The following is a 16,149-nucleotide window of genomic DNA, read 5'->3' as shown; positions in this document are numbered from 1 at the left end:
GTGAAACCAACTCCCTATGTTTGTGGTCTTGCACCCTTCCCTCGAGTCTTTCAAGAATGCTGCCATTGTCTCCTCATGCTTTCTCCCATTCCCACCTCTTGCTGTCTTCTACTCTCACTGACCCTCCCCACCCCTTTGATTTCTGCCACTCCTCTCTCCCTGTTCCACTTTTGAACCTCTTTCAGTCTGTGCACCTGCTTACCTGTATAATTTAGCTCCTCCATGAGTCTAGCTTTCCTCCATGAGATGCAAGTCTTTTATAATGTTTTGGGAGTGTAGATTTAACAGCTTGGTAGAGATGGAAGAGATTCTGCAGCAAATTGTTTGAATTTGACTAGCGGTGACCTGAAGCAGAAATCTCACTCAGGAAAGTTTTGATGAAACTTAATTATTTTATTTTAATTGTAACATATGTTGTTGAGAGGTAACCTAATCCATAATGGATCGCTTATAACCATATATTATTTTGTGGACAGGTGTTGCTGAGGGGGTATTTAAAGGACCCCAAGATGCGGAGAGTTTCCGGGTATACAGACATCCCCGCTCATCCTCAGAATCCGACACCTCATCAACAACCTCTTCAACAGTGCCATCCGACAACACCAGGTGCAAGACGTGTGCAGCTTCGGGAGGGTCAGAAATCCGATAACTGTACAGATTAGGCTATTGGTTAGGAAGTTGAACGTTTGAGGTTGTAACCAAAGTGTGCTGGAGTAACTATCAAGTGATGGCCAAGTTTCGGTGGTTTTGGATCATGATAATTATCCTCTTGTCCCAATTTCAGTGCGTCCCCTGACAAGACTGGACGGGTGAAGGAGCCATTTACATGTGGCACATTCTTGGAAGAGAGCAGCGAGGAAAGTTCAGAGGCAGGTCGGAGCAGGGGATCTGGTACGAGAGCTCATGGAGAATAATTTATTTTTTGAATACCTGTGCTGTTTGGGTTCCCTTACCCTAACACTTTCACTCTTGATGCAAAGGCTGTGGCTTTAAGTTCTGGCTTGTATGTTTGTGGCTACTTCTCGTAACCTTAACCAGCCATTGCACAGGGTGTTTCAAAAGGCCAGAATCATAGGGATATTTATTGTACAATTATATTTTAAAAACGAGCAAAAGCTCAAGGTAAAAAATACCACAATATTGTTGCGGGCCGGGTGAGAAGACCACGAGGTGGGGGAAACTATCTCGGTTCCCACCAGACTCCCCGGAATTGTAGGCCGTCGCACACGGATAATTTTGAGATGCGGGCGGGTCGCTTAACCGACCGTGGACGCCAATAACTCAACCGCGTGACCTCGGGTCCTCCCGTCTATGGGTTAATCGGGTTACCTAATTAATCACGTCGTTTAATTAGCAGGAAACACGCCCTCGGTACGCCTTGTCTGAACCGGATCATTCTACCGGACTGGATCACTTTACCGGATCGGATGCAGCCAAGCTACACTGCCAAGGATGTACTGGCAAAAACGAACCGATCGTTGGGAATAAAGTCCCGGCTAAACTAAGATTCAGACCATGCTGGATCAATGGAAGAAACCACAAAGACGAGCTGGAAACATTCCTAACTACAGGGGGAGCACTCGGTGGAGTGCAAAACCTCCGCCGCCAATACTGCTGGGTCACTCAAGTGAACCTGATATCCTATTCATTCAATTTGACGTTAACAGTGCTCACAGAATTATAGTTTGCAACTTTCCCTTTTACTTTTAACGTTCACATACTCAATTCATTCGTCATAACTAGATTCCTTGAGACAGAAATTGATTTTACGTGGGTATATCCACCTGAAGTTCCAAAATCAGCCGCAATTATAATTAACCTCCGCCATCGAAGATCGGAGGTTACTGTTTTCACCCCTTTCTGTTTGTTTGTTTGTTTGTGAACAGTATTACGGAAAAACTCCTCGACGGATTTCGCCGAAACTTGGTGGGGGGGGGGTTAGGTATGGTCCAAGGATCATGCCATTAGATTTTGGACTTGTTCCCCGCCCCCACCCCAAAAAAAAATTGTTCGAGAAATTTTTTTTTGCATCTCTACATGTTTTAAGTGATTTCCACCCCCCCCAAAAAAAAAATTGTTCGAGAAAAAAAATTTTTTGCAACTTTTTTTTCAACAAAATTTCGATTTTTTTTTTTGCATTTCTACATGTTTTAAGTGATTTCCAACCCCCCCCCCCCCCAAAAAAAAAAATGTTGGAGAAAAGAACTATAACTGTCAGCACTGTTGACATCATATTTAATGAATAAGATATAAGGTTCACTTGAGTGACCCAGCAGTATTGGCAGTGGAGGTTTTGCACTCTCCCGAGTGCTCCCCCTCTAGTTTTGGCATGTTTTTTGTTGGAAATCACTTATAACATGTAGAAATGCAAAAAAAAAATCAAAATTTTGTTGAAAAAAAAGTTGCAAAAATATTTTTTTTTCTCTAACAATTTTTTTTTTGGGGGGGGGGGTTGGAAATCACTTAAAACATGTAGAAATTCAAATATTTTTTCAAAATGGCAGCCATAGCGGCCATATTGGATTTTGGACCAAGTCCAAAATATAATGGCATGATATGATCCTTGGACCATACCTAATCCCCCCACCAAGTTTCGTCAAAATCCGTCTAGGAGTTTTTCCATAATACTGTTCACAAACAAACAAACAAACAAACAAACAGAAAGGGGTGAAAACAGTAACCTCTGATCTTCGATGGTGGAGGTTAATAATAATTAATTTACAATGGGAAAGAAATGGAATGCGGTATGATCAGGATTTATTGTGGTGTGTTGTGTAGAGATAAGGGAGAGAGGTTTGGTGCAGCAAATAAACAGGAAACTTAAAAAAATTACCCCCGTGTGGGTGTGACGGTCATCTCTATGATACCAAAAGTTCTCAATGTTCAGTTATGACCGAAGACTACTGCGCATCTCGACTGCGCAGTTTGGTTCAAGATGACTCGGCATTTTGGCGCGCGTGCACGGAATTATATTTTGAAAATAAATGCCGACGTTTACATTTCGGGTTTTGAAACTTTTGCACCTTCGGTGGAAAATGTATAAATATACAAGGTCAGCTGCAATGCAAATACACCATTCACTAACTTTTACCATTCCCAGTAGAGAATATATAGCCTCCTGAAGGTAGGGCAGTTTTTGCAAACTTTGAAGTCACGTGACGCGAAAGCAAAATTCGAAAATCCGTCCTGACCAAATTTAGATATTGTCCCATAGATTCATATGCCACAATCAAATTCAAGATCGCTTGAGAAATGGCAGAGGAGATACAATTTGAAATTCGTCATTTTCGCAACTTCAAAGGCCTCGTGACCTTGACCTTGACCTTCGGTGACCTTGAAAGTCATACCATCGTGTACGTCTCATCGACCTCTATCAGGATCACTAATGACCAGATCACCCGCTTCAACTTCATTGTGAACGGACGGACGGACGGATCGAAGGACAACGACACCCATATTATTAGGTCATGCTCGAAGAGATGACGTAAAAAGGGGACACAGAGCAGACTAAACGCGAAAATAATAACAAGTCTGAAGACGACGATGGTTCACGAGTGGTATTTGACGATGTAGATGGTTTCAGAGGTCAAGGATGAGACAATGTGATAATGTTTGACCAAGTTATAAAAATGATCAACATGATGTGGTACAAGCGACAGGTTATGAGCTGCAAAATGTCTAAAACCCGGTTTCGTTCAACAACTTTATAAATTTGACCTTTGCATAACCTTTAAAGGTCCCAAAACAATGTTGTGGACATTAAAATAAGGAAACAGGATACGTGCTATAGCTTAATGGAGTTAGTTCGTCGAAGAAGGTCGAAAACCCGGTTCGATTCCCACAACTTTGAAAATTTGACCTTTGTGAACTTTAAAGGTCAAAGGTCAAGGATTATGACCTTTGGTGCAAAACTTCCTCTGGAACATTCCAGGAACAATATAACGTCATATAGGCTATATGGCATTTCGCACTCCTCGGATTATCCATACTTTGATGAAATCAGCGTAAAAACCAACTTGAAGGGGGCGCCACGGGCAAGGTGTTTGTGAGAGAGCAAAATGTTTTCAAGACTTTAGGTGGGGAATGACCTCAAGATTATGCATAAAAAATATTGTCATCCTCGCTCTCAAAGTTTGGGTGGTCGTCTGATTTTTATGTCAAAATTCGAAATTTTCTAAGTTCATGACCTTGTGACCTGACCTTGTGACCTTGACCTTGGGACTAAAATGAAAAATCGAGCTCCGTGGGGCTATGCAGATGCCCTTGCGCTAACCAAATACCGAAACCCCTGCCAGATTCGACAAACCCCTCGGAGAAGATGGATTTTTATATCAAAATTCGCAATTTTCTAAGTTTGTGACCTTGTGACCTTGACCTTGGGACGAAAATGAAAAATCGAGCTCCGTGGGGCTATGCAGGTGCCATTGGGCTAACCAAATACCGAAACCCCTGTCAGATTCACCAAACCCCCTCGGAGAAGATGCAAATTGAAATCGGCTACCCCCTAAAAACACGTTTTTTGGGCGTGGCTCCGCCCATAATGGGCGCACCACACCCTTTCTCAGGAAAACACAACTCGATCATGATATAAACCTCCCACCAAAATTTTATCAGGATCGGATCAAAACCCACGGAGCTATGCTCGGGACAGACAGACAGACAGACAGACAGACAGACAGACACACAACAATAAACCAATGTTACCCGCAGGGTGACCCGTATCTTGCCAAAAGGTGACCACGTGTGACTTATTTAAGGTCACACTGAGGTGAACAGAGCTGCTATCCACCAGGAGCGACTCCTTGAGGAATATCTGCCTACGAGAGATTCCGATGAGAATCGTTCTACAGAGTAACCATGAAAAATATGCGTTTGCCTCCTAACGTCACCAACTGACGTCATAATGTCTCAAGCTTGACATATCTAGAAAGCACTCATCAAGGTGTTCAATTTGAGGTACTACACGATATGGTTCCTAAAACTTGAAAATTTGACCTTGGGGTCAAATATGTTTGACCTTAGGCGTTAACCATGAAGGTCAAGGCCAATCGCCACCAAATATTAATCAGCTGAGCACCAGACCATGAACTATATTCCCATGAAGTTTGAAGACTATCCGATCAAAATTACTCAAAAAATAAGGGTTTCGTCGACTCCCCCTGATTTGCGACAGTGACCTTGACCTTGACCTTCAAAATTTTATGCGCTGAAAGGGACCTTTATAGGCCTCTGATATGCGAAGTTACAAAAATTTCCAATGATAACTGTGCTCTGCAGAATTTTTTATACGTGATTACAGACAAACAAAAAAAATAAATAAATAAATAAAAAAAACACAAGCTGACTAACATATCTTGCAAAAACTTCATTTTGGCAAGATAATAACGAATATAGTGGTCACTTATTTTTTTCGTGAAAATATTTTTTCCTGAACCAATAATAATGATAATGATCTGCAGTCTTACTTAAGCAGACAGGCGCCAGGACACACACACACACACACACACACACACACACACACACACACACACACACACACACACACACACACACACACACACACACACACACACACACACACACACACACACACACACACACACACACACACCCCGATGAAGAGAAAGTTTTGAAGCAGGAAGGGAGGGGAGTTGAGGCTACGTTCTCTGTACCTTTGTGCTTGATAGCACGACGTGCCACCAATACGTTTCAGGGGGGGATGCTCCGTAGTGCGGTACCCGACAGTGGGCACGTCATCTCTGGCTTCAGCCGCACGTGTGGAGACTGTGTTCAGAAAGGAGGAGCTTGAGTGGAGAAGGGGTGGAGTCCAGAGTGTGAGGATGGAGTGGTAGGCGGGACCAGGTAGCTGGGTGGGGTTGACGTCGTGTGGGCGGAAATGAGGAGGCAGAGTCCAGATACCAGCAGTTGGGTCTTGGCGGTGTCGCTGAGGGCGAGGTGAGAGCGGGAGAGAGGCAGAGAAAGAGAGACCGCTCCGACTTTTATAGGACCTGCCATGCGGGGGAGGCGCCACCCCAAATCAAAACGTCATCACCTGAATCGGGCGCTCCGATTGGCCCCGACCCCTCACATGGCTCGCCAACTTTGGCCGGAAACCGCCTCACTTCGTTTCCGGCAAAGCCATCTCAAACAGCGGCAATATTCCACTCCGAACCCACGACATGACATGAATCACCCACACTGAAATTGGCACGCGAATCGTCCTGCCAAAACCCCCGGGCCGTGCCCTGGCAACCGGCCGAGGGTCCCGTGTGCCCAACTGGGCGCCCGACCAGCACCGACAACGCGGCCCGCACTGTACATTACTCAGCTCGATCGCAGCTTCGCTGGCTGTAGAGACGAGAAGACGTTCACCATCCGTGGGGAATCCGCTGCTGCCAGCGAGGGCCGAAGGTGCATCATTATAGATAAATCCATGCACGTTTCACGAGCGGCGTACGTGTCTGCCTTCGCGCACATTCCATACAGTGCATGCGGTTCGGCCATTACGCACGTGGCCAGCGCTCGCGTTCGCACGACTCTGCTAGTGTGTGCGCGGGGCGAGCACCAATATGTGTTGGATATTGAGGTTGAAAAGGAACAAGCCACTTCTACTCCGCACACTCGTATCCTGCCCAACATGGCGTGGAGTAGTCTTAATCGGCCTCCGTATGCGTTTCGTGCAGCGTGGGCATCGTGTTGGCTGTGTTTCCTGTGTTGTGAAAAACACCATTGTGCAGCCTAAGAGGTATTCATTCGTATGCCTTTTTAATGTAACCGGCAATCTTCCCCAGACCATCGATAATTCCGCACTGCCAAGCGCACTACATAACTCGCCACACATGCTGGGCCCAGGGCTCGCCCAGGAACGAGGATCTCTGTGCAGCAGTTCCCTCACAGCGGCGCCACACACGCTGGCCTCCATGAGGCCCACATTACCCAGGCCCAGCGAAGGTGCACGTGGCTGATTTACCTCAGGAATAATCAGACGAAAAGAAGAGGGACGAAGAAATTACGAAAATGATTTAAGCAAGCCTAGCTATTAGATCATCGCAACGCACTCCCTTGTTGTCCCGCTAAACAAAAGGAAAGGGACTATCTACACGTATAATAATGGAATAACTGTCTTGGGATCACTATCTGTTGTATGCATGCAGTTCTGAGAATCGCAACAATATTAAAAAACAAAAACGAAAAAGGATCCTTTTAGTCTTGTACTGGTTGAAAGAGCTCAAAACGGCAAAGAAAACAAATTTGGGAGAGATTGAGGCAGCGGTCTGTTGCCAATACACAGCCTGAGTTCAAATTTCTTTGTCCGAGTGAAAAAAATACTATTTTCCCGTAAGTTTGGAATAATTTGAAATGACCATTTTCTCTCTCTAAGAAGCGTTTCACGATGGGACAGACAGACAGCATTAGCCTATCATATCTATAACAATAAATGTCAGTGTGTCCATCTCTTCCATAACTCTAAAACAATGAAATATTGTTGTGGGCCGGGGGTCGGTGGCGAGGAACGGCCGCCAGGTGGAGCAGTAGAGCCGTCTCCTACCGAACACCCGGAATTGCAGGTCGTAACCTTCGGACAACTCTGAAGGTCACAGGTCACTTAAGGACCGTGAACGCCAATTCTCTGACGGCGTGGGGTAGGGTTAATAGCCAAATTTCAATATACCTAAGTACCCACATCGTCAAATTACCGTAGAAGTCACACCCTCAATGGACTCTGTCGAACCGGTCGCTCTAACGACCTCGGTCCGGTGTAACCAAGTGGAATTACCAAAGTCTGTCGGTCCAAACGACAACTTATAGCCCAATCGGCTTACTGGTTCTCACGCACGAATCGTGCTGGATCAATAATGGGAAGCACAACAACGAGCTGGTACATGGAACAATTGGGATTTATTTATCATGGGGCAGGGGAGCACAAAGAGCAGAGTTAAAACCGAATATGAGAAATGCAATTTATATACAAGCAAACACTAAGCAATTTCTACTTAAGGACGGGGCCCACGGACACACACACACACACACACACACACACACACACACACACACACACACACACACACACACACACGAAATGGACCCCATTGGGTCTTTGTTCGGTCCTCCAGCTGAGGAGGATAGTTCAGCTGGGGGAACAGAACCTGGCTGGGTACCTTTCCACCTCGTGCGGTGACACCGACCCCAACCCACCACGGTGGGACTCAAACCCATGACCCGAAATCCACGAGCCCACAATCCTGGCTGCTCGACCACCACCACCACGAGGAGCCCCGCAAAAGACCACAGACCACGACCTCCAACGACGCACACCAAGAACAATAGCCACGATGACTGCTCTACTCTCTTCTTGACAACCACTCTACTCTTTATTTTTGCGAGGTCCGAGGAATTTCTTCCCCTGGCCACTCGCCTCCTGATTGGACGCTGGCGAACATCCCATCTGGCTGGGTGGGGCCTCCCTGAGGTAACTCGTCTTCGGATTGGTCGGGGGCTTCTGAGGTATTCCTATCCCTCATTGGTTGCGAGGCCCACCCATCTCGCTGGGCAGGGCCACCCTGAGGTAACTTGTCTCCGGATTGGTCGGGGGCTTCTGAGGTATTCCTATCCCTCATTGGTTGCGAGGCACACCCATCTCGCTGGGCAGGGCCACCCTGAGGTAACTTGTCTCCGGATTGCTCGGGGGCTTCTGAGGTACTCCTATCCCTCATTGGTTGCAAGGCACACCCATCTCGCTGGGCTGAGTCGACCTCACCCTGCCTATGCCCGTGGCCCCGAACACGTGCGTAATGGTGATGATGGAGCGAAGGGGAGATTTAATGTAAAAAAAACCTGACTTTCAAGAAACCCGCAGCACACACATGAAATTAACTCATTAGACAGAAGGACGGGACCCTAACTATAAACACATACTTATCGAAATAACTGAACTGCGGGGACTGCTGTCTGTGTGCAAATGGCTGCCAGATTCGTAACAATATAGTGACCCCAAACTTTGCATGCACACTAAGGCAACTCCAAGGTGGTGCACGAATGAAAACTGGGTGTTTGGATTAATTCAAACACCCCTTGAAGATAATTTAGCGAGTGCTCATCACAAAAAAACAACAACAAATTGAGCCTTTTTTTGTTGCGCCATCTTGGTGTTGGTGGTGCGCAATCTTGGTCAGCTGTCAGCTCGCAAGTCTTGATCCACCATTTTTTTGGACCACTCAACAATTTCTTCATGATAAAGTTTTTCTTTTTTTCCCCCACTTTCCTCACTCGTATCATCAAATGCCCGATCATCATACCGATGAATTGCTGGATACATTGCAATGCTTATAAACGCCCAGGAATGCCAGCGTTCATGGCTTTATTTATTTATTTAATTTGGTATAGATAGATGCAAATTAAACAAATAATTAAACTGTCGTTTTTAAATGTTTCTTCAACTGTTTCATTGGAGTGCGTGCTTGGGTAGGCACTTCGCGAGCGCTCTTCAAGCTTTGATGGTGATAGGGCGGCTCAGTTCTCCGTGGGGATCATGGCAGGATAGCTGAGAGATACACACACTCAATCTAAGCTGTCTAGCTTAGGGAGCTGTTTTATCGCCCTTCCCTCCCCCTCCACTCACACCACCTTCCCCCTCATGCCACCTTCCCTTCCCCTCATGCTGCCTTCCCTCCCCTTCCCACTGCATTCTCTTCCCCTAACACTGCCTTACCTTCCCTTCGCATCTCGACCCAGCTATAAATTGTCATCCCTGTGTTTCACAGGCAGGGTGATTCAATGTGTGTGCCATCTCCTGGATGTACGTTAAACTGGACATCACATCTGCCGGAACTCCCCCCACCCCCCACTTTTTCTGGTGCACCACCCTCCCCTTCTATTTTAGGAGACTTTTAAGGACTGACGGTTTATTTTTGAATTTAAAACTGCTTCCCCATTGTGCATCATATACGAATCGGATTCGGAGTGAGCCGACTGGAGGGGTGCAAAGGTCACTGCATGTGTGAGCATGCATGCTTGCAGGCCTTTGCCATTTAGACAGCATGGGTTTTAAATGCTCCCACCTGGTTTTATATAGAACTCGGCGGTTAAAAAGATGTTGCTGTTTGGGCGCGTTTTATCACGCTTCCCTTCCCGCCACCTTCCCTTACCCCGTGTTGCCTTCCCTTCCCCTCACAGTGCCTTCCTTTCCTTCACCTCATGCAGCCTTCTCTTCCTCTCATGCAGCCTTCCCTTCTTATCTCCTCACGCTGCTTTCTCTACCCCTCTCACGCTGCCTTCCCTTCCCCTCACACTGCCTTACCTACCCCTCCCCTCATGCTTACCCCCTCCCACTCCACCCTCCAATGAACATCTCCCAGCAGTCACCACATGCTGTATTAGCATACCCCATTTTGTTCAATCCTGTCCTATCCCCATCCCACCACCAAACGCAAGTCAAGAACCCCTTCCCTCATGTTTACCTCAACCCAAACCACCTCCCCACTTCCTCCCCCTCCTCGCTCCCACACCCTCCCGGAGCGTATAGCAACGTTTGGTGAGGAGTCGCTCTCCCCATCCCCCTTCCTCCCTACCCTCTCCTTCCCCTTAATATTCCTGTAAACGAAACGACAGGTTGTATTTTCTCGTGTGTATATATATTTCTCTATGCTCAAATTGCTATCCACTGTCATGCATACACGTCAGTTTTTGTATGTATGCTGCTTTGAACGTTTCTTAACCTCGACAAATTGATTTCAGCTCATTCATTTCTGATTTCATTTTTTTATGAGCTTATATAAAACCACTGATGTCAGGTGTCCCCAAAGAAAAAAAATGTCATGACGTTAAATCCGGATTATGTTGTGGTCATTCTGTCATTCCACGTCCGATCCACCTCAATGGCAACATCTCACAAAAAAATTCCTTTTATTCCAGACTTTTTAAACACCCTGTGCAATGACCATTAGCTGGGTTATCAATGTGGGTAACCCCCACTCCCTCGCGTTGTCACGCTCACGCAAACTTTTGTTCAGGGCGAAAGAGCGGCTGGGGCGAGGATGAAGACGAGGAGGAAGAGGAAGAGGATGAAGATGATGACGATGAAGAGGAAGGAAATCTCGAGCCACTGAACCTAGTTTGGGCTAAGTGCAGAGGCTACCCATCGTACCCTGCTCTGGTAAGGGAAGCATAAGCACACCATGGTGTTTGAATAAAGTTTCTATTTGAAAGGGGGTATTCAGTCTTTGAGAGAAGGGATCAATGTGATTCTGCAATTCCCAGGCACAGAGACTGAACATATTGTGGGTAAAAAAAATGAATGACCGCACACTTCATTCTGTTCATGGCCGTGCTTTTTCCAAAGCGTTGTCACTGCCAAAGCATTCACTAGGTAGAGAATACACTTGGTGCTTTGGCATTAGTTTTCCCAGCAGTCGTTGGAGCAGGAATTTAGCCAATGTACATGTACCAGCACACAATAGCCTACTCGTTTTGAAAGGCAGCAGAGGATCTTTCATGTCCACCAGCTTAATTACCAGACTGGATACCCAGCTTCATGGCTGCCCTCCTCCCCTTTCTCCCAAAGGACGGCGCATGCTGATGCAACCCCCGACCTGCAAAACATCAGGATGAGTATAATTGGGAAGCTAAATCCTAATGAAACAGTTCAGACGTGTCGGCTTTCTCTGAGCTATCCTGCCAGCCACTGACTGCAAACCGGGAGGCAGAAATGTCGCTGTGGTACCAAATCTTGTGAAAGAAACAATGATGTATTGTGCAAGCGGTTGGAACAGGCAGCTCAGCTTCACACCTCACACTAAAGGAAGGCCTACTTGCAAAGCATGGCGATGAGTTAGATTCCAAGAGAAGAAAACGGATAAAGACAATGGTAACACATTCTGCTCATTGATTGCAATCAACTTTTCCGATTCTTTGCCATCTGTGCTGAAGCAGGTGATCTGTAAGTAGTGCATAGTTTTGCATTCATCGATGGTGCTTTAAGATTGTTCAGTGTCATCTTTACTGGCCCCTTATGCTGCTTTTGTGTAAGGCTCAGGCTAGGAGCTTGTTAACATAATTAAACTCGATAACCTTGGCAAAAAAGGAACACAAAGCAAGGGTGGTTCCATAATTATTTTGTAGTTAGGATGATGTGAAGCAAATGATGTTCGACACAGGGATGATGTGTCAGCGGAAATGTCGGTTGAGGGGGGGACGTTTCAGAAAATGCCATTACCCGTAAAGCTCAAATATGAACAAATAAAGCTCAAAATTTTTTTTTAAATCAAAAAATATTCATTCCATATTGTCATGTGAACATAATTGCTGAGTGTATCATTCATTCATACGGAACGTGCAGTTTTGTTACAAGTTTCATTGTGTTGTTGGTGCTTTAATTATGTGCCAAATGGTGTTAATAGTCAACACTTTATGCAGGTGGAATAGTGAGCACTGAAGAGTAAAGGTTTCCCTTTCCTCCTCCATGTTGCGTGGTTCCCTCCCACCCCCTCAAGTTATCCTTGCGTTAAAACGTGCTCATGCGGTGGTTAATTGGACGAGCCAGCTGGCATGGGCCACCCGCACATCAAGTCCTGTCACGGAAAGAAGAAGCCATGTGGAATAAAAACAAATTATACACTGCCATGTTGGTAATGTTACCTTTAAATGAATTTTAATTCAGAAAATATTTCAATCAAAACTTTTGTATGTCACAAAAGTGAGAACAAATAAATCAGAATATTGAAACGTTGCATGGGAAGCAGTCGTAATCCTCCTTGTGTCTTCGTGTTAATGCAAATACAGACACGTCTGTGTACCTACCTTTATGAATGGGCAAATGTAGGCCAAATGTAATGGAGATAGAGTAGTCAGAAACCTATCCCACATCCAATTTCCCCTTTTTTCCCCACCTCCCATTCATTATCGTTCCATAACCTCCCTCGGCACCACGTCGTCTTGGGGGCGACCTCAGTACCCTCAGGGGACACAGAGGGTTACGACCATCACAGGAACGTTCAGCTAGGCAAGGTGTGCTTCAGCCTCGTGGTTAAAAAATGGCGAGTGGGTCGTAGCCTTGATTGGGGAGTGCCCCTCCCCGGTAGGCTGTAATATTTATTGGAGCTTCGAGAGAGCGAGAAGTCCAGAGAGTTGTCCTGCTCGAATTCCACCAGACGCCGTACAAATGATATTCCAGCCCCTGAGTGAGCTACCAAGGCCACTACCATCTTATGGCTGGGATGTGTTTTTGTTTATTTTCTTTCCCTGTGCTTGTTTTTATCCCTTACAATCCTCAACTCTCGATTTCTGTACAATTGTGGCAGTAGCTGAGGATAGGTTTTCTATAATTCAACAAGTACGTGTTGCACGTGGCTTACCGTGGAAGCCTGTCAGATTTGTGCCTTGTGTCATTTGCATTGCTTGTATTTCTTGTTTACAAAACCTTGCATCCTGATTTGACTTTAATCACTGTTGTTATGAAATTACTTGCATGAGGTTGACGCCTCGTTCCGTCATTGGTGGTGTCGGCTTCTAAAAGTTGAATTTTAAGCCCGAAGAGCATCTTTCCACTTCCGGCTTTTAAATTCAGCCAATCAGGCCACATGGTTTATCTTGGGAGCAATTATGCCGAGTGTGACTACAGTTCACCAAGACCCAGTCACGTTACAATATTACGTGATCATTTGCGTTTGCTATCAAAGGAAAGCTGGTTGGGCCAGGCTCTGACACTTAAGCATCGACTGGCATGATTGAGGGAATGGGGAATGTGGAACCTGAGCTGTTATATTGCAAGGTGGATAGCATGGGAATACCTCCTCCCCCCCCCCACCACCCTTCTCCAATTCCCCTTTTGTGATACCTGTGTTGTAAATCATGCCACATCAGCGTGATACTTTGTGGATGTACACACAAGATCAAGTATCATTGGGATTATCTTCGAGTGCCATGAAGGCCCACAGGCCTGGTATATCCCTCTCTATAATCCTTTGCTGAACATGCCCATTCCCTTGGACGGGTTGGCCTCGTCGGTCCCGAGAGATGTGGGCCATCTCTCGGGACCGCCAAACATTGGGTGATGTCGACGTTCCCACTCAGCAGTCCATTCCACCTATCATACCATTTAGCTTTCTTGGGGCAATTCCCTGCAGGTAAGTGGTTGCACTTGCGATCCTGGTACATGCCTCCCTACACTCCACAAGATCGTTGGAGGGTACAGAAAGTGGAATTCGATTTTTCATCTTAACTGCACTTTAATCTCGTTAATTTTTTTTCCTTTCTTCATTATTTGTCAATACTTGCTAGCCTTTAATTTCAGCTTTACAACTAAACAAACTTCCAAACAATCGTGCAACTTTGACGCAAGCCTTTTTCAAGGCCCTTTGAACTTTGGTCAAGTTGTGCCTTTAGAAATCTTTCACGTGACACCACTGAAATTTAAATTGACCCACAAGCTGTTCAACATCTGTCTTGGTATCACCCTGCCTACAGATCATAAACCCAGCAATGCCCCGTGAAGGCCTGTTACATCGAGGTGTGCCCATCCCGGTGCCGCCACTTGATGTGCTGCGTTTGGGGGATGCTCGAGGCAAAGAAACGTCAGAACGGCTCTTCCTCGTGCTTTTCTTTGATAACAAGCGCACCTGGTAAAACAAGTGATTCTGAATTTGCCCCAATTCTTTATTGATCTCCGTCCAAGCTGTAGTTTCAGTTATTCGAATACAAATTTGTATCGAGACAGATTTGAACTTTGGCTTAAAAGCATGGGCGAGAGTTCTGACTCTAACATTACAAGAGCTTAAGTTTACTCGATTTATCATCATTTCCTCTTTCTCTTCCAGGCAATGGCTTCCACGGAGCAAGCTGGTACCTCTTGGCGAAGATTCGAGCTTGGATAAGGGCAAGCTCTTGGAGGGACGCAAGTCGAACATTCGTCGCTCGGTGCAGCTCGCCTACGAACGTGCTCTGCTGCACCGTAGCAAAGTGCAGGGCAGTGAGCCAGGAGGGGCCGGCTCTTCGGAATATAGCGACTGATGATAATCGGAAATTCACTTTCAGGTTCTGAAACCAGGTGGACGATGCTTGCGGTCAGGGTGGAAAGATCGCAGGGATGGGGAATGGTGTTTTAACCAGTCATTATGGCACGTGTATCACAAGAAAGGAGAAAAAGAAGAAAAGAAAAAAAAGATGGAGTTTAACAGAACTGTTACTAGCACGGAAAGAGGGTTGGGGGAGATTTTGTAGAAAGGGAACATTAGAGCTGGAAATTGTTCAGCAAAGCGGAATGTGAATCGCAAAACACGGCACTGGTGATTTGATGAGATGAGAAGCTGGGCAAGTTGAGCCCGTGGAAGAACTACAGCATGACACGGTGATGCCTAATGTCCAGGTTTTCTCTTATTTTAGTTTTTGTCTTCTCTCGTTTTTTTTCATAGACTTTGTAATAATATCCTTTCGAATAAATGTCCAACGCCTGGGGAATGCCTTTATTTAAAGTGTCTGCCTTGATCTCTGCTTTTCCTATATTCTGTTATTATCGCAGCAGCACGTGTCTTGTGTTCATTGTCTGAGCGATCCACAAAATGGCCTAACAACATGCAAGAAAAATCGGGCACCACTTAGAATGCTGTCCGTTGAAGTTGAACATCTGAAAGTGTGATGTGTACAAGCTCCAATCCCAGTCCGCACATAACAATGCAGTAACCCCCAACCCCATCCTCCCACCAATCCAATGCAGCAGTGTCACCCACGTGATTGTAGAAACTGATCAGCTGCTTGGGAAATTCCTCTCCACCAAATGAGAGTTTCCACAATGAGAGCCGCTGCTCTGCCGTCACTGTGGCAACTACCACGTTTTCTGCTCCCTCAACCACACCGAGCACTTTGACCGCCGTGACCTGGGAGGCATCAGCTCGGGGTGTTTGGACGGAGTTGAGAGAAACACATTGGCCTCCTGGTTCCACCACTATGGTCGTCATGGAAAGGGCGTTATCATCTCCTCCAGATACAATGACGACTCGTCCCTTTGCCACGACGCGAGCCTCAATGCACGCCACACCCGATTGATGATGCCGTATCTGCTTGCATGGATCACCGATCTCTGAGAAATGGTTAAAATTAGTCTTTCATTCAATCGTATCAGGTCATTGTCTAATTTACTGAATCTATCGGGTCAAATGC

At 46.0% G+C, this 16,149-nt stretch overlaps 2 protein-coding genes across 7 annotated transcripts in view; one reads left to right on the top strand and one right to left on the bottom strand.

The window, feature by feature from the left end:
* Nucleotides 1–15,458, top strand: part of LOC147008713 (peregrin-like) — a 75,039-nt gene extending 59,581 nt beyond the window's left edge. The window contains exons 14-18 of one of the 3 annotated variants that reach the window (XM_085863521.1): nucleotides 477–606; nucleotides 785–891; nucleotides 11,010–11,152; nucleotides 14,461–14,615; nucleotides 14,811–15,458. In XM_085863521.1, coding sequence (XP_085719647.1) covers nucleotides 477–606; nucleotides 785–891; nucleotides 11,010–11,152; nucleotides 14,461–14,615; nucleotides 14,811–15,003 — 728 coding nt within the window. In that variant the 3' untranslated portion in view covers nucleotides 15,004–15,458. Of the gene's footprint in view, nucleotides 1–476; nucleotides 607–784; nucleotides 892–11,009; nucleotides 11,153–11,560 lie in introns of all 3 variants that reach the window. The other 2 variants (XM_085863522.1, XM_085863523.1) reach the window with 2 other exon arrangements.
* The window catches only part of WDR6 (WD repeat domain 6), a 37,417-nt gene continuing 33,892 nt past the window's right edge, over nucleotides 12,625–16,149 (bottom strand). For all 4 annotated transcript variants that reach the window (XM_085863516.1, XM_085863519.1, XM_085863518.1 and 1 more), the window contains one exon: nucleotides 12,625–16,069. In XM_085863516.1, coding sequence (XP_085719642.1) covers nucleotides 15,588–16,069 — 482 coding nt within the window. In that variant the 3' untranslated portion in view covers nucleotides 12,625–15,587. The remainder of the gene's footprint in view (nucleotides 16,070–16,149) is intronic.

Source organism: Eptatretus burgeri, chromosome 18, assembly GCF_056783735.1.
Source record: "Eptatretus burgeri isolate ZD-2024b chromosome 18, Ebu_testis_v1, whole genome shotgun sequence".
NCBI classification, from domain to species: Eukaryota; Metazoa; Chordata; class Myxini; order Myxiniformes; family Myxinidae; genus Eptatretus; species Eptatretus burgeri.
The sequence above is the reverse complement of the archived record's forward strand: the minus strand, read 5'-3'. Positions and strand labels throughout refer to the sequence as shown.